This window comes from Oncorhynchus clarkii, chromosome 2, assembly GCF_045791955.1.
Source record: "Oncorhynchus clarkii lewisi isolate Uvic-CL-2024 chromosome 2, UVic_Ocla_1.0, whole genome shotgun sequence".
Lineage (NCBI taxonomy): Eukaryota > Metazoa > Chordata > Actinopteri > Salmoniformes > Salmonidae > Oncorhynchus > Oncorhynchus clarkii.
In genome coordinates, this window is record NC_092148.1 from 34,698,661 (window position 1) to 34,721,765 (window position 23,105).

Sequence of the window (23,105 nt, forward strand, 5' to 3'; positions counted from 1 at the left end):
CCCATGCAAAGTGATTGCTTTTTTGATACAAATGCTTTATCTGCCCTCCAATAAAACAAACATAAAACATGTATTTTATGGAAAATGTATGTTGTATGTTTCTGGACGATACCATGCTGCCTTGTTGACAACATCAACCGACCGGCGCAGATTACTGTTCGATATGAGAGGCGCTCCTCCCTACCCGCTTTCGCCAGACGACGTGACGGACACTTCAACGCGGGCCAGGGTAAAATAGGTCCCTCAAGTATTCAGGGTCGATTGGACAAGAGGCTTAACCCTCTGACACCACCCACTGTTTCAACCAACTACAGCCCCTTTCGACTAAAAAGGGACGCTGTCATTATTATCTTCTTCCTGTTCAGTCCACTCACAACAGCAATGGCGGCTGCTGCACGGTTTCTTCTCAGAGGTGCAGTCTCCAAAGCCTCCATCGCGAATGTAAATGTCGGTGCTCAGAGCTCGTTTGGGATCACACTGCTGAGGTTATCCCCGAATTGCTCATCCAAAACTAAAACACAAAGAAGGAATGCTGCGCACTTCACCTACCACCCTGACCCTGTCCCCACAGAGTATGGTAAGTGAAATGCCCTTGCGTTCTAAAATAATTTCTCATACAGCCAACTATCTTTGCTGAAATGGTAAAGATCATTTGAAAATATCTTCAATTCGTGGTCTTTAAATTTTTTTCTATATGAGTTAGCTAGCTATCGAACTAACATGATAACATTAGCTAGTTGGTTATAACGTTATTCCAGCTGCATTCCTGCTTTGCTTTTTCTGTTGGCAAATTGGCTGTGTTGCATGCCCATACTTCTGTTTGGCAGATGTAGATGGCCGTCACATGGCTCTTTCAAGGGTATCAGTGAGCATTTCTGGCAGTGGACAGCTGTTTGGAGCTGCTAGAAAGTAATTCATAATAATTTCCTTTTTTATTTTATTCATGTGAATACATTAATATATGAAGGGGGAACATTCAATACAGCTAATTCATGAGTTGAATCAACAGCTATGTTTAAACCCTTTCTCGTGCTTTGGAGTCTTCAGATTTGGCTAAAATCGAGTGACATAAAACACAACTTGTTTCCTACATGTATGATACATCTACCAACATGCACATATTTACCTCGACTAACCGGCGCCCCACACATTGACTCTGTAACGGTACTCCCTGTATATAGCCTCACTATTTTACTGCTGCTCTTTAGTTATTTGTTACTTTTGTTTCTTATTTTTTTTACTTATAATTTCCTTAAAACTGCATTGTTGGTTAAGGGCTTGTAAGTAAGCATTTCACTAAGGTGCATGTGACATAAAATGTGATTTTGATACTGTTTGCTGTTATTATATACTTTGCATTTTACAATTGAATTATACATTGACATTGATCCTGGGAAATTCCTGGATATTGCTGTGACTCACTTTTTTTTGTGTGGAGACCTCAGAAGTGTACTGTAACATTTCGTATCTCCCAATGTTACAGTGTGAAGTTTTCATAGGCTCACATACATGAAGTTTATGTGATTGCAAAAAATTCTATGCTTCAAACCATAAAGATGTACTTTAATATGATTAATAAAAAACAAATTGATACTGTCATTAACAGGGTTTTTCAATAATTACTTATAATTGTTATCGTTAAGTGGAGACATTATCGCACAACATCAGCTGATTCAGGAAAGGATTTTCTGAATGACAAGTCAAGTGATAAAGACCTTGTGTGATACTGCACACAATTTAACAACAGCCAAAGTGTGGGAATTAATGTTCATCTCAATGATTGACTGAACATTTGTGTCTGTTGGGGCGGTCATGATAATTAGCCTACTTCGTGGACAACATTAAATCAAGATTCCTGAGGTAAAGATTAGGGTTCGTGTACATTTTGATTGTTTGTTTTCCGAGTTAAAACGGCCTGTTATTAGTTTGAGAATATAAAACCAAAAAAAAACAACTTGCTATTTAGATGGTTAAATGTGGAATGCCTGGTCAAGTGCACAGCCAACACTCCCGTCCTTTCAAAGTAGGTCACCCTTGAATATATATATATATTTTTAAACTAGGCTAGTCAGTTAAGAACACATTTTTATTTTCAATGACGGCCTAACAAAAGTCAAATGGCCTCCTGCGCAGACGGGGGCTGGGATTAAAATATAGGACAAAACACTCATGACGAGAAGCATCCACAACTGTCAGTAAGACTGTCCATGATTTGATTCTTTGAATGAAGAGATAAAATGGTCCAGTGAGTTTTTTGCAGTGCGTTCCATTCGCTAGCTGCAGTGAACTGAAAAGAGCCAAAGTGCGGGAATTAATGTTGATCTCGATGAGGGATGTGTGTGCTTTGGGGACCTTTTAGCAGAATGTGACTGGCAGAACGGGTGTTGTATGTGGAGGACAGGGGCTGCTGTAGGTATATCAGATAAGGGTGGGGAGTGAGGCATAAGCGGGTTTTATAAATAAGCATCAACCAGTGGGTCATGTGACAGGTATACAGAAATGAGGAGTATAGAGGGCAGTGATGTGTCCAATAAGGAGCATTGGTGGCAAATCCGATGGCTGAATGGTAAAGAACATCTAGCCGCTCTAGAGCACCCTTACCTGCCGATCTATAAATTACGTCTCCGTAATCTAGCATGGGTAGGATGGTCATCTGAATCAGAGTTAGTTTGGCAGCTTGGGTGAAAGAGGAGCAATTTCGATTGAGGAAACCAAGTCTAGATTTAACCTTAGCCTGCGGTTTTGGATTATCTTGGCAAAGGAGAAATGCTCTCTGACAGGGACGTAAGCACATTTCTGCACAAAATTTGAGTGAACTAAGCTTTTTGTGCATATGCATTTATTTCAACTAACATTTTTACATTTTGCGTTTAGATTTTTGCTCAGTGTAGTATCTTCCTGACAGGTGGTTATTTTTTCACATTTTAAAGAAACTGAATATGCTTCTCTACATTTCTGCTGAAGTCTGGGTAAAAGATTGAAAGGAATTGTTCCTGGATGTTACAAGACTGTGTTAGCCCTCTTCGCTAAAGCCCATAGGGATGAGATGAGGAAGGTAATGTAAAGGATGACACACTGCTTGCTTCATGAGTACCGCTTCCCCCTAATTCAGCTTATATCGAAAGTTGAGCTCGGGACCTCTGCCTCAGACATGTCTGCCCTTACAATAAAATATACAAAACATTTGAAGTGTGGCGTCCCATCAGGTTATTCATTTTACTGCAATCAGGGTCACTCAGTGTTTTATTGGTCGTCTTAAACAATTCTACATTGAAACAAAAGTATAGACCTTACACACGTGGTAATGTTCTTAAAAAAAAAAAAGACACCAGTACCATGTCAGATAGATGTAGAGTTGAAATGTATTCAATTTTGAGTTTGTATCCCAATATTACACTTTTATACATCACACAGGACTAAATTATAAAGAAACTGTTTGACATAGAAACATCAGATTTTCTGCAACCCCCCCCCCCCCCCCCCACAAAAATGAAATTATGAAAAATATTAACATTCCACCCATCGGGTAATTTTACTGCAGGAAACAGTAAGGATTCTTCAGTAAAGTCTGTTGCCATTCAACGAGGGATGACTTGTTTCCAGCCAAACTGAAGTATGTGGACACCTTTAGTTTCATGTCTCTGGCAAGGGCACATATTATAAGGGTAACGTGACTGTCTGGGTTAAGACTTTTGTTAGCCTGCGGAGCTAAGGCCTAGGCTTTGGTTCTGTGACTTGCGACACTTTCATGATGAGTAACTTGTTAGAGACCTGAAAAGTTGCATTGTGTGGTGCACAGGAGACCTGAGTTAGAACCCCATCAGTCAAACTAATATGTCTTCAGGTCAAAGGCAATAATGTTGCACATCACATGCATGGATCACTAATCCACCTCTGTTGCAGTCTCATTGGAGTACACAGAACCTTCTGCTTCTGTTTGCCAAAGAAAGTGTTGTTGTGCAGTAGGCTTGAGTTTGAACCCAGTCAGTCATGTACAAAATTATTGGCACCCTTAATCAAGATGAGCAAAAAAATATTGTCTAAATAATGCAAATCATATGTTTTATTGTATGCAAAAAAAATAATGTATATTTTAATGAGACAGGAGAACTCCATACATAATATTTCCAGATCCTTGATATTCTTTCATGGCCATTGCAAAATGTAGATTTTTGTGGTCAATTAACAATTTCTTTGGATTTTGGGTGACTTGGGGTTATTGATTTGCTGGAAGATCCACCTCCGGCCAAGTTTCAGCCTCCTTGCAGAGGCAACCAGTTTTTTGGGCAAAAATATTAGGGTACTGGTTAAAGTTCATGATGCCGTTGACCTTAACAAGGGCTCCAGGACCAGTGGAAACAAAATGGCCCCATTAAAATCAGATCAACCACCATACTTTACAGTCGGTATAGGGTTATTTTCTGCTTATGCATCCTTATTTCGACCCCAAACCCACAACTGGTGTGCGTGGCCAAAAAGCTATATTTTCATATCATCCAACAAATGTAAACGCCTAGAGTTTGATAAACTGCATTGGCACTTGGATTGGAATTGGTGCTATGGTCAGATGACGTGAGAAATGGTTATCGGAGCCAATAAATGCATTTCACATATAACGTGTCCTGCCCATTCTGTGACCATAATGCAGAAGGCACAACCATGTTCCAGTGTGTCTAAGGTTTCAGGAATAGGGTCATAGTAGCTTATAGCCCAAGCGGTTCAAACGCTAGTCAAGTTCATAGGAAGAAAATAAATTCAACCTTTTGATTTATTAGGATCACCATTAGCCGACACCAATGGCAACAACAAGTCTTACAGGGGTTCGACACATAACGAAAAATACTATAATTACTACAATTTACATTTAAAACATTGTGTGTGTCTGTCTATCTGTTACACATACATGTCAGTACATACCAACAAGTAGGTCACATGAGGGAGAGGCGTTGTGCCGTGAGTTGTTTCTTTATATTTTTTTTTAGACCAGGTTTGCTATTCACTTGCGCTATTTAAGATGGGAGTTCCATGCCTTCATGGCTGTGTACGTTTCCTTGAATTTGTTCTGGACCTGGGGACCGCGAAAATACCCTTGGTGGCATGTCTGGTGGGGTAAGTGTGTGTAAGTTGACTATGCAAACAATTAGGATTTTCCAACACAATGTTTTTTAAAGAAACAACAAGAAGTCAGTCTTTCCTCAACTCTTAGCCAAGCCAGACTGGTAAGCATAGTATTAATATTAGCCCTCTGATTACAATGAAGCGCAAGACGTGCCAGTTGCAGCTTAACCATTTCTTTCTTTATAGCACTTGACCATATGACTGGACAATAATCAAGATAAAACTAGAGCCTGCAGGAATTGCATTGTGGAGTGTGGTGTCCAAAAAAATCAGAGCATCTCTTTATTCCGAACAGACCTCGCCCCATCTTTATAACCTTTGAATCTATGTTTTGACCATTACAGTTTACAATCGAAGGTAACACCAAGTAATTTAGTCTCCTTAACTTGTTCAACAGTCACACCATTCATTACCAGATTCAGCTGAGGTCTAGAACTTAGATATAATGCTCTTAATTTTAGAGCTGTTCAGGACCAGTTTATTTCTGGCCACCCATTCTAAAACAGACTGCAACTCTTTAAGGGTTTCAGTGGCTTCATTAGCTGGGGTTGCTGATGCGTATATGGTTGAGTCAGCAGCATACATGGACACACATGCTTTGATTAATGCCAGTGGCAGGTCATTGCTAAAAATAGAAAGTGTAGAGGGCCTCGAGTGCTGCCCTATGGTACACCACACTTTACATGTTTGACATTAGAGAAGCTTCCATTTGAAAAAAGCTCTGAAAAGCCATAACATCAAATAAAATGTTATTTGTCACATACACATGGTTAGCAGATGTTAATGCGAGTGTAGCGAAATGCTTGTGCTTCTAGTCCCGACAATGCAGTAATAACCAACAAGTAATCTAGCTAACAATTCCAAAACTACTACCTTACACAAGTGTAAGGGGATAAAGAATATGTACATAAAGATATATGAATGAGTGATGGTACAGAGCAGCATAGGCAAGATACAGTAGATGGTATTGAGTACAGTATATACATATGAGATGAGTATGTAAACAAAGTGGCATAGTTTAAAGTGGCTAGTGATACATGTATTACATAAAGATGCAGTAGATGATATAGAGTACAGTATATACGTATACATATGAGATGAATAATGTAGGGTATGTAAACATTATATTAGGTAGCATTGTTTAAAGTGGCTAGTGATATATTTTACATCATTTCCCATCAATTCCCATTATTAAAGTGGCTGGAGTTGAGTCAGTGTGTTGGCAGCAGCCACTCAATGTTAGTGGTGGCTGTTTAACAGTCTGATGGCCTTGAGATAGAAGCTGTTTTTCAGTCTCTCGGTCCCAGCTTTGATGCACCTGTACTGACCTCGCCTTCTGGATGATAGCGAGGTGAACAGGCAGTGGCTCGGGTGGTTGTTGTCCTTGATGATCTTTATGGCCTTCCTGTGACATCGGGTGGTGTAGGTGTCCTGGAGGGCAGGTAGTTTGCCCCCGGTGATGCGTTGTGCAGACCTCACTACCCTCTGGAGAGCCTTACGGTTGTGGGCGGAGCAGTTGCCGTACCAGGCGGTGATACAGCCCGACAGGATGCTCTTGATTGTGCATCTGTAGAAGTTTGTGTGCTTTTGGTGACAAGCCAAATTTCTTCAGCCTCCTGAGGTTGAAGAGGCGCTGCTGCGCCTTCTTCACGATGCTGTCTGTGTGGGTGGACCAATTCAGTTTGTCTGTGATGTGTACGCCGAGGAACTTAAAACTTACTACCCTCTCCACTACTGTTCCATCGATGTGGATAGGGGGGTGTTCCCTCTGCTGTTTCCTGAAGTCCACAATCATCTCCTTAGTTTTGTTGACGTTGAGTGTGGGGTTATTTTCCTGACACCACACTCCGAGGGCCATCACCTCCTCCCTGTAGGCCGTCTCGTCGTTGTTGGTAATCAAGCCTACCACTGTTGTGTCGTCCGCAAACTTGATGATTGAGTTGGAGGCGTGCGTGGCCACACAGTCGTGGGTGAACAGGGAGTACAGGAGAGGGCTCAGAACGCACCCTTGTGGGGCCCCAGTGTTGAGGATCAGCGGGGTGGAGATGCCTACCCTCACCACCTGGGGGCGGCCCGTCAGGAAGTACAGTACCCAGTTGCACAGGGCGGGGTCGAGACCCAGGGTCTCGAGCTCGATGACGGGCTTGGAGGGCACTATGGTGTTGAATGCCGAGCTGTAGTCGATGAACAGCATTCTCACATAGGTATTCCTCTTGTCCAGATGGGTTAGGGCAGTGTGCAGTGTGGTTGAGATTGCATCGTCTGTGGACCTATTTGGGCGGTAAGCAAATTGGAGTGGGTCTAGGGTGTCAGGTAGGCTGGAGGTGATATGGTCCTTGACTAGTCTCTCAAAGCACTTCATGATGACGGAAGTGAGTGCTACGGGGCGGTAGTCGTTTAGCTCAGTTACCTTAGCTTTCTTGGGAACAGGAACAATGGTGGCCCTCTTGAAGCATGTGCCGTACACATACCGTACCAGTTAAATTCAGTTCATTCAAGGGTTTTTCTTTATTTTTACTCTTTTCTACATTGTGGAATAATATTCAAGACATCAAAACTATGAAATAACACATATGTAATCATGTAGTAACCAAAAAAGTGTGTGTATGACACAAGTAATTTTTCCACCAGTTGTTTACAGACAGATTATTTCACTTCTAATTCACTATCACAATTCTAGTGGTCAGAAGTTTACATACACTAAGTTGACTGTGCCTTTAAACAGCTTGGAAAATTCCAGAAAATGATGTCCCGATTTTAGAAGCTTCTAATTTACATAATTTAAGTCATTTGCAGGTGTACCTGTGGATGTATTTCAAGGCCTACCTTCAAACGCAGTTCCTCTTTGCTTGAAATCAAAAGAAATCAGGCAAGACCTCAGAACAAAATTGTGGACCTCCACAAGTCTGGTTAATCCTTGGGAGCAATTTCCAAACGCCTGAAGGTACCACGTTCATCTGTACAAACAAAAGTACGCAAGTATAAACACCATGGGACCACACAGCTGTCTTCCCTCTCAGGAAGGAGTTCTCTCTCCTAGAGATTACGGGAAACGGGTACAAAAGTATCTATATCCACAGTAAAACGAGTCCTGTGTCGATATACCCTGAAAGGCCGCTCAGCAAGGAAGAAGCCACTGCTCTAAAACCGCCATAAAAAAGCCAGACTACGATTTGCAACTGCACATGGGGACAAAGATTGTACTTCTTGGAGAAATGTCCTCTGGTCTGATGAAACAAAAATATAACTTTTTGGCCATAATGACCATCGTTATGTTTGGAGGAAAAAGGGGGACGCTGGCAAGCCGAATGACACCATCCCAACCGTGAAGCACGGGGGTGGCAGCATCATGTTGTGGGGTTGCTTTGCTACTGTAGGGACTGGTGCACTTCACAAAATAGATGGCATCATGAGGAAGGGAAATTATGTGAATATATTGAAGCAACATCTCAAGACATCAGTCAGGAAGTTAAAATCTTGGTCGCAAATGGGTCTTCCAAATGGACAATGACCGCAAGCATACTTCCAAAGTTGTGGCAAAATGGCTTAAGGACAACAAAGTCAAGGTATTGGAGTGGCCATCACAAAGCCCTGACCTCAATCCTATAGAAAATATGTGGGCAGAACTGAAAAAGCGTGTGCGAGCAAGGAGGCCTACAAACCTGACTCAGTTACACCAGCTCTGTCAGGAGGAATGGGCCAAAATTCACCCAACTTATTGTGGGAAGCTTGTGGAAGGCTACCTGAAACGTTTGACCCAAGTTAAGCAATTTAAAGGCAATGCTACCAAATATTAATTGTGTGTATGTAAACTTCTGACCAACTGGGAATGTGATGAAAGGAATAAAAGCTGAAATATATCATTCTCTCTTATTCTGCCATTTCACATTCCTAAAATAAAGTGGTGATCCTAACTGACCTAAGACGGGGACTTTTTACTAGGATTAAATGTCAGGAATTGTGGAAAAACTGTGTTTAAATGTATTTGGCTAAGATGTATGTAAATTCTGACTTCAAATGTATCTAACAGTACAGCTCCCACAATCTTCCTATTGTACATTTCTTTCAAACAAACCAATCTTCAGTCATTCGTCAGTGCAGCACATGTTGAGTGCCTTTCTCTATAAGCATGCTGAAAGTCTGTTGTTAAATGGAATTGTATTTGGTCAAACACAATGTTTTCCACCAGTTTGCTGAGAGTTGGTAGCAAGCTGATAGGGCTGCTGTTAACCAGAAAAGGCCGCTTTAACACTCTTGGGTTGCGGAATAACTTTGGCTTCCCTCCAGGCCTGAGGACAAAGACTTTCCTCTTGGTTTCGATTTAAAGATATGACACAGGAGTGGCCGTAGAGTGTGCTACCATCCTCTGCATATTTCCATCAAAGTTGTCAATGCCAGGTTTGTCATTATTGATCGATAACAATATTGTCTCCACCTCTCCCACACTAACTTTACTAAAATTCCAACTTACATTGCTTTTCTTTCAATATTTCTTTTTATGTATGAGTATGATGGCTCACTGTTCGTTGTTGGCATTTCCTGCCTAAGTTTGCTCACTTTGCCAATTTAAGTAATCATTAAAATAATTGGCAACATTGGCTTCAGAAACTGCCAGAAACCTGTTTAACACAGCATTTGATTCTCTGTTCTCTTCTAGCATTCTTTGATGGCAAAGTACCAGAATGTTGTCTCTGTAAATTCAGTTCTCCAAATTAATTTAAAAGAACCAATCTGAATGCTGAAGTGCGACATGGTTACTCGCATACAGTGCCTTGCGAAAGTATTCGGCCCCCTTGAACTTTGCGACCTTTTGCCACATTTCAGGCTTCAAACATAAAGATATAAAACTATTTTTTTGTGAAGAATCAACAACAAGTGGGACACAATCATGAAGTGGAACGACATTTATTGGATATTTCAAACTTTTTTAACAAGTCAAAAACTGAAAAATTGGGCGTGCAAAATTATTCAGCCCCCTTAAGTTAATACTTTGTAGCGCCACCTTTTGCTGCGATTACAGCTGTAAGTCGCTTGGGGTATGTCTCTATCAGTTTTGCACATCGAGAGACTGACATTTTTTCCCATTCCTCCTTGCAAAACAGCTTGAGCTCAGTGAGGTTGGATGGAGAGCATTTGTGAACAGCAGTTTTCAGTTCTTTCCACAGATTCTCGATTGGATTCAGGTCTGGACTTTGACTTGGCCATTCTAACACCTGGATATGTTTATTTTTGAACCATTCCATTGTAGATTTTGCTTTATGTTTTGGATCATTGTCTTGTTGGAAGACAAATCTCCGTCCCAGTCTCTGATCTCTGATCAGTCTTCTCCTTGTATGAGCTGAAAGTTTAGAGGGACGGCCAGGTCTTGGTAGATTTGCAGTGGTCTGATACTCCTTCCATTTCAATATTATCGCTTGCACAGTGCTCCTTGGGATGTTTAAAGCTTGGGAAATCTTTTTGTATCCAAATCCGGATTTAAACTTCTTCACAACAGTATCTCGGACCTGCCTGGTGTGTTCCTTGTTCTTCATGATGCTCTCTGCGCTTTTAACGGACCTCTGAGACTATCACAGTGCAGGTGCATTTATACGGAGACTTGATTACACACAGGTGGATTGTATTTATCATCATTAGTCATTTAGGTCAACATTGGATCATTCAGAGATCCTCATTGAACTTCTGGAGAGAGTTTGCTGCACTGAAAGTAAAGGGGCTGAATAATTTTGCACGCCTAATTTTTCAGTTTTTGATTTGTTAAAAAAGTTTGAAATATCCAATAAATGTCGTTCCACTTCATGATTGTGTCCCACTTGTTGTTGATTCTTCACAAAAAAATACAGTTTTATATCTTTATGTTTGAAGCCTGAAATGTGGCAAAAGGTCGCAAAGTTCAAGGGGGCCGAATACTTTCGCAAGGCACTGTATGTGCCAAATATTTTGCTGTGCATCCTGATGTAAAAATATAGGGAGTGCCAGTGCGGCTAGAATGTATTTTTCATTGTTCTCCTAAATACCTTTTTGTGTGCCTACATTTTTCAACTTAGGCACTCATGTGTTCCTTGTAAAGAGGTCAGAGTAGAATCTTGAAATGCGTCTTGAGAAGTTGAGTATATAAACCTTTGTTAAAATTGGAAATTATAGTTTGAACTTGGTACACACACAATGAATGCGATATTTACCATATTGAAACTGATTATATAAATATAGAATTTTAATATTAACCTCGTTTGAAATCTGAATGCAATATTCATTCAGTTTCAAATTAAATACAACTTCAATTTATTAATTAAACGATTCCATCTGTACATTACAAATTCTCTCTCTATATGTGTGTATGTGTGTATGTATATTTCAAAAATATGGAATTCAAATCGTTTCTGTTTGCACTTTAATCGTTCAATAAAATTCTCCCAACTTCTTGTAGGCCCCACTACAAAAATGAATTTATTTCAGTCTGTGACCAGTGCCTTGGACAACACTCTCGCCAGCGACCCAACCGCAGGTAATTAAACTGGTCTGGGTAGTCATTTCATGTATTCATCAATATCTTGAAACACATGCAATTTAGAAATATTAGGTTTATGTATTACTGTGTCAATCAATGAGATGTATCTGTGCTTCAGTCATCTTTGGGGAGGATGTCGCCTTTGGTGGAGTATTTCGTTGCACCGTGGGTCTCCGAGACAAATATGGTAAGAGGCCGAATCGTTTCCCCTTACCATTTTAGACAAATAAATCAGTATGTTTGTGCTGATTAATGTTAATGACATTGTGATGCCACCAGATGGCAGCCGAGGATCATTTTCATGCCCTTGTTGGTCAAAACTCTGTGTGTGTGTATGTGCATACACCTATTGGTCAAAACTCCAAAATTGTGTGCGTTACTTTGCATGTGTGTGTGATAGTCCTGACACAGCTGTGCTTGCTTACAATTGTTGATGGCAAGGAGACGCATTTCTACAGAAACTTTTTTTTCATATAGTAGTAATCATTTTTGTCAGCTATGCCCATGCATACTGTTAGGCTATTCATTGCACAGTTGTATTCCTTCTCTTATTATCCTAATATGAAATTATGGATTGACTTGTGCAGGTGTACTGCTGCTACAAATATGCGGGTTTTGAAATGGCCATTATATCTTTTGTGTGCTGCCTCCTCATAATGTAGAATTCTTTACCCTCAACTCCATAATGTGGAAACCAGTCGTGATTCACCCCTGACTAGGTGGAAATGTATGATTAGGTTTTGGAAAAGCCAATGCACGTCTCCCTCTCTGCTGTCTTTTGTTGTCATTGACGTCAGATGTGTTGACCTTCTGCTAGGGATCATTATTTTTAATCTCGTCTAAGGGAGGTAGATGGCGGAGAGGGATTTTTTATTTTTTTATTATCCCCCTCTCTCTACCATTATACTACATGCAGGTTTATGGGAAGTATCCTGATCTCTATTTGTGTGGCTGACTGACTCATTCACCAAAGTGATGCATTACTCCTCCACTGAGTAGCGTGCGCACAGGAAGTGTCTCCTGCGCCGTTCACCTGTAAACGACTAGCCACTTCGACCTCGGTCTTTCTATTTCTCCTAAATGAAAATGAGAATCATGAATGACTAGCTAATAGATGCCTCAAACATGTGCAAGTGCAGTGCATATTCCTCAAATGTGAGCTCCAAAAGTATTGGGACAAATTCACTTATGTGTATTAAAGTTGTCAAAAGTTTAGTATTTGATCCCATATTCCTAGCAGGCAATGTTTAAATCAGGCCTGTGACAAACTTGTTGGATGCATTTGCTGTATGTTTTGATCGTGTTTCAGATTAGTTTGTGCCCAAATGAAATGAATGGTAAGTAATGTATTATGTCATTTTGGAGTCACTTTTATTGTAAATAAGAATAGAATGTTTATGAACACTTCCACATTGAGTGAAAAAATGATAACCTCCCCTCTTATCGTAATGGTCAGAGGTTAGCGTGTCTTGAGGGTATGATATTTGTGCGTCTAACATTGTCACTCATCATTATTCGATTCATTCAGGACTATCCGTAATCATGGTAGCATCCACATTCATGTAGAAGTGACTCCAAAATGACACGATACATCACCTGTAACACAACCAAAAACAAACAGAAAATGCACCCATCAAGTTTGTAGAGTCACGCTGTGATGTAATGGTTGGAATATAGGATCAAATACTAAACTTTTGACTACTTTAATACACAAGTGAACTTGTGGTCCCCTAAAATAGGGAGACTGTAAAAAGCACTGTCATTTTTAAACGGTTCACCCGATATAGATGAAGATACCGTCTGCACTTTAACACCATAGTCATTGTATCATTTCAAATACAAAGTTCTGGATTACAGAGCCAAAACGACGACAAAGCATTCTCACTGTCCCCAACACATTTGGAGCTCACTGTGTCACTCATTGACCACCAGATTTATTTGTTGTATACTCTGGCTGTGTTTTACAAGTACACAGGATTCTGATTGGACTGACAGGTTGGCCTAATTCTTCATTTCTGAGGGCTTGTAGGGCTCTAATGGTGTCCGGTTTTTGGTGAGAAGTGGGCAGAAAAGAGGTTTGGAGGGACCAATGAAAGAAAATGCTTGCTTCTTGGCAATTAAACAAAGCAAAGGAACCAAAATAACATTCCTCCCAAAATGTAGAGCCCCAGTCCTGCGGCTCCCGGTCAAGATTATAGAGTGCAGGATGGAAAAATAGTTTTTGTTTATTATTCAGACTAGGGCTTTTTAGTGCATCACAGCCTAATTTGCTCCAGTTGAGGTGCAGTCATCTCTCTCTCTCTCTGAATGTCACTTATTTTAAGTCCGGATGCTATTTTAAGGAGACGCTGCAATGAATTAACACACTTATGAAGCAAGTGTTGGGTAGGGGAGTGACTGACAAACCTTGTCATCCATCATTGTCCTATTACACTGTATTTTTCTTGGATTTCATCCCTAATTGAAAAGGAATGAGTGGATGTTTTGGAAGTGATTAGTCAGCAATGCAGAGCATTAACTCTTTCCTTTGGTTGATATGGGTGTGCTGTTATTTGTTGTCATCAGCCCCCTTGGCAGATAACTGAGTAACCCTCTTTCTCTCTCCAGGTAAAGACCGTGTCTTCAACACTCCTCTGTGTGAGCAAGGCATTGTGGGATTTGGAATCGGTGCGGCAGTTGCCGGTGCCACGGCCATCGCTGAGATCCAGTTTGCCGACTACATTTACCCTGCCTTCGACCAGGTGAGCCAGTCTGACTGCGCGCTGTGCATGAAGTGTAATTTCTCAGTCACTTGTTTGCCTGTTTGCTTACGCAGATGGTTTTATTTGTTATTTTCATAGTCCAGCCTCTTGTGTGACAGGAACAGATTTGATCGGGGACTACTGGGATCCATTTCCCACTTCTGCTTCATTCATGCATATGTTTTCACCCACCAACAAACACCTGCTTCATCTGCGTCCATGTCAATCTTGTGTAATTAGTGTAAATATAATATTTTCCCTAGTGAGTTCTCTGCTCATAAGTGATTAGGCTTCCACACAATCAAGTTGTAATCAAACGCTGTCAAAAAAGCAAAACATTATAATTGAGGTGCAATTTGGCCAGATGCCAACCACACACTAGCTTTTAACACTATCTGCTGACGCATTTCCACTCTAAATAGCACAGCTGATGTTTGAAAGACAGGAAATTGACACCGGAAATCTGCCCGAACTATGCCTCCCTCACTGTAAAAATTTGCTCAAAGATAATACTAGGGTAGTGAGTCTACCTCAGAAGATAGCAATGGGACTTTAATGCACTGACCTGGAACTCGTTTCCAGGCAGCATATCCGCATCCCAAAGACCAATGAGTTTCCCTCCCTTGTCAAGGCAACCGAAAAACCGCTGAATGTTGATAATGATGAGATATTTCAGACTGCTGCCATATTGCTACAGAGTAAAATGGCATGCCAGGCGCGTTGAATCACTCACACACACACACACACACACACACACACACACTACTCTCTCTGTACTCTCAATTAAAACGAGGGAATCCAACATGGCCCCCAGAGATGCATAAAATCAAGAAAGAATTGTCTACCTGAATATTAGATGAAATAGAGCCTTGGATACCACCAGTGGAAGGGTCAGGTTCTGTCAACCGTGAATACATAGGGGGGAAATGGTTCTGAAATCAGGTTCCTAGGGACTTGGAGTTATTCACCTGTTTTATATGATAGGGCACATTCTATAATTTCATGTAACCATATTTACTGTTTGTTTATGCATTTCTGTGAATTACTTAGTTGGTAATAAATAAATGATTTAAGACAATTGATGTATGGATGACTCATAGTGAAGACTAGGTTTGTGCAGATAACCAACAATTTACGACGTTTGGAATGAGACTAACGTGAGGTAAAATAAATAAATAATTAATCAGAAGACCATTGATCAGATATGAAAATATCTGAATGGTTATATTGGGAAATTATAACTTTGTAATCTGAATACTTTCCTTGGTGCCCCAACTTCCTAGTTAATTACAGTTACATGATTATTCAGTTTAATCGAGTAGCTAATTACAGAGAATCTTTGATAAAAACAAAGTCTTCAGTTTAATGATAGTAAAGACACGACAGCTGGGTAGTACAATTTTATACAGTGTCGACAGAGTTCACTCTGAACAACTGCAAGTAACCATAGAGATCATACATATAGCGTTCTATTCTGAAGACACTTTTTGTTGTCTGTCAGCCATGTTTGGTATCTTACACACATTTCAGTAGTCAATTCTCTGGTTTCTGTTGGAGAGTTTTGGCCCCTCGGAGGTGGGAAGGGCGTACTGGTCCTTGGGCATAAATTAGGGCCGAGCCTACAAAATCGTGTGAGGTCCAAGTCTTTCTGTTATGGGGGACTGAGGTATTGTTATGAATGTCTAGCTGTGACTGACCAACTTGATGAGTGGTGTTTGTTATTATTTATGTATCTCTGTCTGTCTGCCCTCAGATTGTAAATGAAGCAGCAAAGTACCGCTATCGCTCCGGCAACCTATTTGACTGCGGGAACCTCACCATCCGGGCGCCGTGGGGCTGCGTGGGCCACGGCTCGCTCTACCATTCCCAGAGTCCAGAGGCCTTCTTCGCCCACTGCCCAGGCATCAAGGTTAGACAGTCATCCCTATTTCCCTCCCTCCCTCTCTCCCTCCATCCCATCCTCCACTCACTCACTTCTCCACCTCACATGTACTTTTAAAGCACCTTATAACATATTTACTTCTGCACTGCTTGCCCCTTCCTTAATGAGCCTGTCTTTATGGTCTAAGGCACACACATCTTTCTCTTTGTATCAGTTAGCCAATCTCTCTCTTCACTTCACTGCACTTATTACATATATTTTGGTGTAGTCGATCTCCGTGTATGTACCTTGCAAAAACACCTACTGGACTGTTTGGATTGTTGATTTGATGAGGGTAGAAAAATGTCTACCTCAAATTGCTGTTGACCTATTCATGCACCCACTCCCTTAATTTCCAAACCCTGCTGGCTGCTGCATTGTGCTTTACATCCATAGAAATGAAAGGGAAATTAAGCACACAGACTCTCAAATAAATACCTGACTCACTGTACGCCGTGTGCTGTCACCTGGGGTTCAACCGGCTGATCTGTGAGCGTGTGTGATTTAAGATGGCATTTAAGGCACATGCGCTCGGAGGGAAACGAGTGCGTGCTAAAAATGTCAAATATGATTCACCCCCCCCCCCCACACACACACACACACACCATCATGAAAGGAATAAAAGTCTAAAGTTCTCCTACGCAGCCAAGCATCACAGCACCAGTTAGCGCTTTACAGCCATAGTCAATTCAGTAAACATCCTCTGTTGTCTTTTTCAAAGGTCAAGGTAATAAACACTGCAAGGGGTGAGAGAAGGCTCAAATGTCTTGCTCAGATATAGAGGAAGCCGGCTTCTGCTTTCCACCCAATTGCACATCGTTTGGATCTGGGTTGTTTGTGTGCGTATCAATTGAATAGTATGGTCTGTTCTGGTACAGATACACCCTGTTTGCACTACTAAGTCAAGGCTGTACTGTTGTCCTGGGTACACTGCCTTAATAGTTGCTGTAACCGTGCTGAAAAAGGACAACGTTATACGAAAATGTCCGAGCCAGTACAGTTCAGGTTGGCACGATATTTAGTGTGGAAAAGGTAATATTGTACTATGTATATCACTCCAGGTTGTAATACCCAGAGGTCCGGTCCAGTGTAAGGGACTGCTGCTGTCGTGCATTGCAGATCAGAACCCCTGCATATTCTTCGAGCCCAAGATCCTCTACAGAGCAGCGGGTGAGTGAAAGAGCCCATCTGACCCAGGTGATGTGTGTTTGTAGGCGAGGTGTGTTTACAACAAGTTTCCTCAAGCATTCTCAATGACCTTCTGTCAGCCTTTTGTCTCCTTGGTGACAGATGGCTTGTTATTGTTGTGCCAGAACAGAACAGCAAACAAACTATGTCCTGGCTGCTTGGCTCTGGGCTGAGTGTGAGTGAGTTCAACAGATTCAATCGCAAGTGTGAACCAGCTGGTCCAAATGGGCCGTAAAGTGCTGACAGCCTCTGGCCTGGCCTGTGTCCTGTCCTCTGGCTGGCTGTCCACTCTAGCTCTGGCAGGACTGGCAGCATGCTGGCTAAGGCGCCTGCCTCAGGCCTACATCGTTTTTTTTGGCTTTTAGAGCAGGGATCGACGGCCTTCACGACAGAATGACCTCTTATTATCCCTTTCAACAAAGCCTATAATTTCCACACACAGCTTTGGGTGATAAGAGTCTATTCAATTAAGTTGTGAGATTGTTTTGATTAAGGCATTAGAAAGTTGTCATGCCCAGAACATTATTTTTCTTCTCAGGTATTAAAACCATTCGATCCAAAACGAGCCTTATGTCCGTTTTTCCCTCTGTCTCTTCTGGGTTTGTGTTCAAATAAAATTTTATTGGTCACATACACGTGATTAGAAGATGTTATTCCGGGTGTAGCGAAATTCTTGTGCTTCTAGCTCCGACAGTGCAGTAATATCTAACAACATACAGTTGAAGTCGGAAGTTTACATGCACTTAGGTTGGAGTCATTAACTTGTTTTTCAACCCCTCATACATTTCTTGTTAACCTCTCTAGGGTATGTGGGACGCTAGCGTCCCTCCCATCTGGCCAACATCCAGTGAGGTTGCAGAGTGGCAAATTCAATTACAGAAATGCTCATTATAAAACTTCAGAAAACAAAACATATTTTACATAGGTTTAAAGATGAACTTCTTGTTAAACCAACCACAGTGTCATATTTATAAAATGCTTTTCGGCGAAAGCATACCTAGCCCAGAACATAGCCCAGTTGACAAATTATTACAAACAGTAACCAGCCAAGCAGCAGCGTTACAAAACTCAGAAATAGAGATAAAATTAATCCCTTACCTTTACCTCTTCATATGGTGGCAATCAGAAGACATTAATTTACTCAAATGTTCCTTTTGTTCGATTAAGTCTCTTTATATCCAAAAACCTCAGTTTTGTTAGCGCGTTTTCTTCAGTAATCCACAGGCTCAAACTCAGTCAAAACAATCAGACAAAAAAATCCAAATTGTATCCGTAAAGTTCATAGAACATGTCAACCGATGTTTATATTCAATCCTCAGGTTGTTTTTTTAGCCTAAATGATCTATAAAATTTCAACCAGACAATAACGTTGTCAATATAAAAGGTAAACAAGAAATGCACATGCTCCTGAAAAAACTCTGCGTCACGTTAGGGTCCACTCGTTCAGACTGGTCTTACTCCCTCATTTATAAGAATACAAGCCTGAAACGATTTCTAAAGACGGTTGACATCTAGTGGAAGGCATAGGAACTGCAAATGGAGTCCTAAGTCAATGGATACTGTAATGGCATTGAATAGAAAACCACAAAACCAAAAAAAAAACTACTTGGATTTTTCTCAGGTTTTCGCCTGCTAAATCAGTTCTGTTATACTCGAACAGTATTTTAACATTTTAGAGACTTTAGAGTGTTTTCTATCCAAATCTACCAGTTATATGCATATCATATCTTCTGGGCCCGAGTAGCAGGCCGTTTAATTTGGGCATGCTTTACATCCAAAATTCTGAATGCTGCCCTCTACCCTAGAGGTTAAACTATAGTTTTGGCAAGTCCGTTAGGACATCTACTTTGTGCATGATGACACACATAATTTTTCCAACAATTGTTTACTGACAGATTTTTTTCACTTATAATTCACTGTATCACAATTCCAGTGGGTCAGAAGTTTGCATACACGAAGTTGACTGTGCCTTTAAACAGCTTGGAAAATTCCAGAAAATTATGTCATGGCTTTAGAATCTTCTGATAGGCTAAGTGACATAATTTGAGTCAATTGGAGGTGTACCTTTGTATGTATTTCAAGGCCTACCTTGACATCATGAGAAACAAAAGAAATCAGCCAAAAATTGTAGACCTCCACAAGTTTTGTTCATCCTTGGGAGCAATTTCCAAATGCCTGAAGGTACCACGGTCATCTGTACAAGCAATAGTACGCAAGTATAAACACCATGGGACCACGCAGCCGTCATACCGCTCAGGAAGGAGACGCATTCTCTCTCCTAGAGAGGAACGTACTTTGGTGCGAAAAGTTCAAATCAATCCCAGAACAACAGCAAAGGACCTTTTTGAAGATGCTGAAGGAAACGGGTACAAAAGTATCTATATCCACTGTAAAACGAGTCCTGTATCGACATAATCTGAAAGGCCCCTCAGCAAGGAAGAAGCCACTTCTCCAAAACTGACATAAAAAAAGCAAGACTACGGTTTGCACATGCGGTCAAAAATCATACTTTTTGGAGAAATGTCCTCTGGTCTGATGAATCAAAAATAGAACTGCCCATAATGACCATCGTTATGTTTGGAGGAAAAAGGGGGACGCTTGCAAGCAGAAGAACACCATCCCAACCTTGAAGCACGGGGGTGGCAGCATCATGTTGTTGGCGTGCTTTGCTGCAGGAGGGACTGGTGCACTTCACAAAATAGATTGCTTCATGAGGATGGAATTGATTTGGATATATTGAAGCAACATCTCAAGACATCAGTCAGAAAGTTGAAGCTTGGTCGCAAATGGGTCTTCCAAATGGACAATGACCCCAAGAATACTTCCAAAGCTGTGGCAAAATGGCTTAAGGACAACAAAGTCAAGGTATTGGAGATACAAAGCCCTGACCTCAATCCTATAGAAAATTGTTGGGCAGAACTTAAAAAGTGTGTATGAGCAAGGAGGCCAACAAACCTGACTCAGTTACACCAGTTCTGTCAGGAGGACTGGGCCAGAATTCACCCAACTTATTCTGGGAAGCTTGTGGAAGGCTACCTGAAACGTTTTGACCAAAGTTAAGCAATTTAAAGGCAATGCTACCAAATACTAATTGAGTGTATGCAAACTTCTGACCCATTGGGAATGTGATGAAAGAAACAAAAACTGAAATAAATAATTCTCTCTACTATTATTCTGACATTCTTAAAATAAAGTGGTGATCCTAACTGACCTAAGACAGGCAATTTTTATTCGGATTAAATGTCAGGATTTGTGAAACTGAGTTTAAATGTATTTGGCTAAGGTGTATGTAAACTTCCATCTTCAACGCAATGTAAACAAATCTAAGTAGGAATGAATTAAGACTTTATACTAATGGATGAGCGATATCAGAGAGGAACGGACTAAGATACTGTAGAATAGTATAGAAAACAGTATATGCATATGAGATGAGTAATGCCAGATATGTAAATATTATTAAAGTGACTAGCGTTCCATTCCTTAAAGTGGCAAGTGATTCCTAGTCTATGCCTATAGGCAGCAGCCTCTAATGTGCTAGTGATGGCTGTTTAACAGTCTGATGGCCTCGAGATAGAAGCTGTTTTTCACTCTCTCTGTCCCAGCTTTGATGCACCTGTACTGACCTTGCCTTCTGGATGATAGCGGGTAGGGTAGTTTGCCCCCGGTAAAACATTGGGCTGACCGCACTACCCTCTGGAGAACCTTGCGGTGATGCAGCCCGACAGGATGCTTTCAATCGTGTCTGTAAAAGTTTGAGGGTTTTAGGTGACAAGCCAAATTTCTTTAGCCTCCTGAGGTTGAAGAGGCTCTGTTGCGCCGTCTTCACCACACCGTCTGTGTGGGTGGTCCAGTTCAGTTTGTCTGTGATGTGTATGCCAAGGAACTTGAAGAATTCCAACAGCACCTTCTGCTGTTTCCATAAGTAGTCCACGATCATCTCCTTTGTTTTGTTGACGTTGAGTGAGAGGTTGTTTCCCAGGTACCACACTCCCAGAGCCCTCACCACCTCCCTGCAGGCTGTCTCGTCATAGCTGGTAATCAAGCCTACTACTGTTGTGTCGTCTGATAACTTGATGATTGAGTTGGAGGCGTGCTGGCCACGCAGTCATGGGTGACGAGGTATTTTAGGAGGGGGCTGAGCATGCGCCCTTGTGGGGCCCCAGTGTTGAGGATCAGCGGAGTGGAGGTGATGTTTCCTACTTTCGCCACCTGGGGGTGGCCCATCAGGAAGTCCAGGACCCAGTTGCACAGGGCGGGGTTCAGACCCAGGGCCTCGAGCTTAATGATTAGCTTGGAGGGTAATATTGTAGTAATAATGCTATTTTCAATCTATGTAATTGATGAAAAAACAAACAACTGTCAAATACCCGAAGCTGTTAGGTCATTATGTAGATTATTTATGACATGCATGCCACACACAGCCTAGCGGAATAATCTGTCTGGTAGTAAGAGCATGCAGTGCTCAACAGTTATACGACTAACTATGAAGAACAACATACAGATGTCACAACTCACTTTGTGGATTTGTGGGATGGTGTGAGTGCACAGAGATATGGAGGAGTCCAGTTGTTGGGCAGGGCTGAGGTGTAGGAGCTTGCTCCCCTTTCTGCAATTGCTTGGAGACTGTGTAGTGTGAGACCTGGAGAGTCAGGAGGGTGTTTGGCCCCCTAGCAACTGCCATAGCTACTTCCTTGGCAACCAATAAGAGCCAGGTCACACAGGTCCGAGAGAGTTTGAGAGGTCAGTTTATGGTACCCATATACTTTCAGGCACCACTCCTGGTTGGATAGAGAGTGGAGTGTGCAACTTGAAAGGGTTGTGAGGTACAGTGGGATATGCAGGTCCAAATTGTGTACAGTGTCTATGACTTAATGAAACCACGTCAGAGAGGGAGAGATTCGGTGCATCTCTTTGAGGAGAAGTAACTCTTGTCTGACTCAAATAGTTCCATGGCATACCACCTAATGGATATTTCTCTCCTTTCCTTTTGTGAAAATATCTCCTAGCTATGTTTCCCCAGAGCGAAATGACCCCATTTTGTTCCTTTTCCCCCCGAACTTGGTGTCAACAATCGCTCGTCTGTTTCCCATAGGGCTCTCAGAACTGGTAGCAGTTAGGTAATTACTTTAATTTCCGAAAAGCGCAGAAAGCACTACCTCGTGCCGGGTCCTAATCCCTCTGAGCGGTGCTTGTTTAGATGATGTCATGTAATGTTTTTCATTGAAACAGTCATTTTCTTTTCTTACCAAGCCAGAGGGGATGGAACCACAAGCGCTGGCTTTATCAGGACCGTAGTTAAATGTAGGCTAGTTAGTGACAGAGATTCCCAATATTAAGAGAATATTTTTTTATGAAGACTGTTATACATCACCATTGTCACGTGAGCTTATGATCTCACAGCTGGATGTTGAGTGGACTTCCTTTAAGTGAGTTGGGGACTGAAAAAAGGCAATCACCGCCTGACATTGGTCTTCTTGAGTAAGATCGGTCACTACTACTATAAAATGACTGCTGTGTCACGGTCTGAAACGGGGAAGCTATGTACACCAGAGGAGGTTGATGAAATTCCACTATATAAAGATCCCTGAATCCAGTCAACAGTAGTTCACTGTTTTGTTCGTTGGTGGCAGGG

At 41.5% G+C, this 23,105-nt stretch overlaps 1 protein-coding gene across 1 annotated transcript in view; it reads left to right on the plus strand.

Moving 5' to 3' along the window:
• The first annotated feature begins 201 nt into the window (after positions 1-201).
• LOC139367080 (2-oxoisovalerate dehydrogenase subunit beta, mitochondrial-like) overlaps positions 202-23,105 on the plus strand; it is a 74,391-nt gene continuing 51,487 nt past the window's right edge. The window contains exons 1-6 of the mRNA XM_071105101.1: positions 202-577; positions 11,543-11,620; positions 11,742-11,810; positions 14,231-14,364; positions 16,118-16,273; positions 17,347-17,455. Coding sequence (XP_070961202.1) covers positions 382-577; positions 11,543-11,620; positions 11,742-11,810; positions 14,231-14,364; positions 16,118-16,273; positions 17,347-17,455 — 742 coding nt within the window. The 5' untranslated portion in view covers positions 202-381. The remainder of the gene's footprint in view (positions 578-11,542; positions 11,621-11,741; positions 11,811-14,230; positions 14,365-16,117; positions 16,274-17,346; positions 17,456-23,105) is intronic.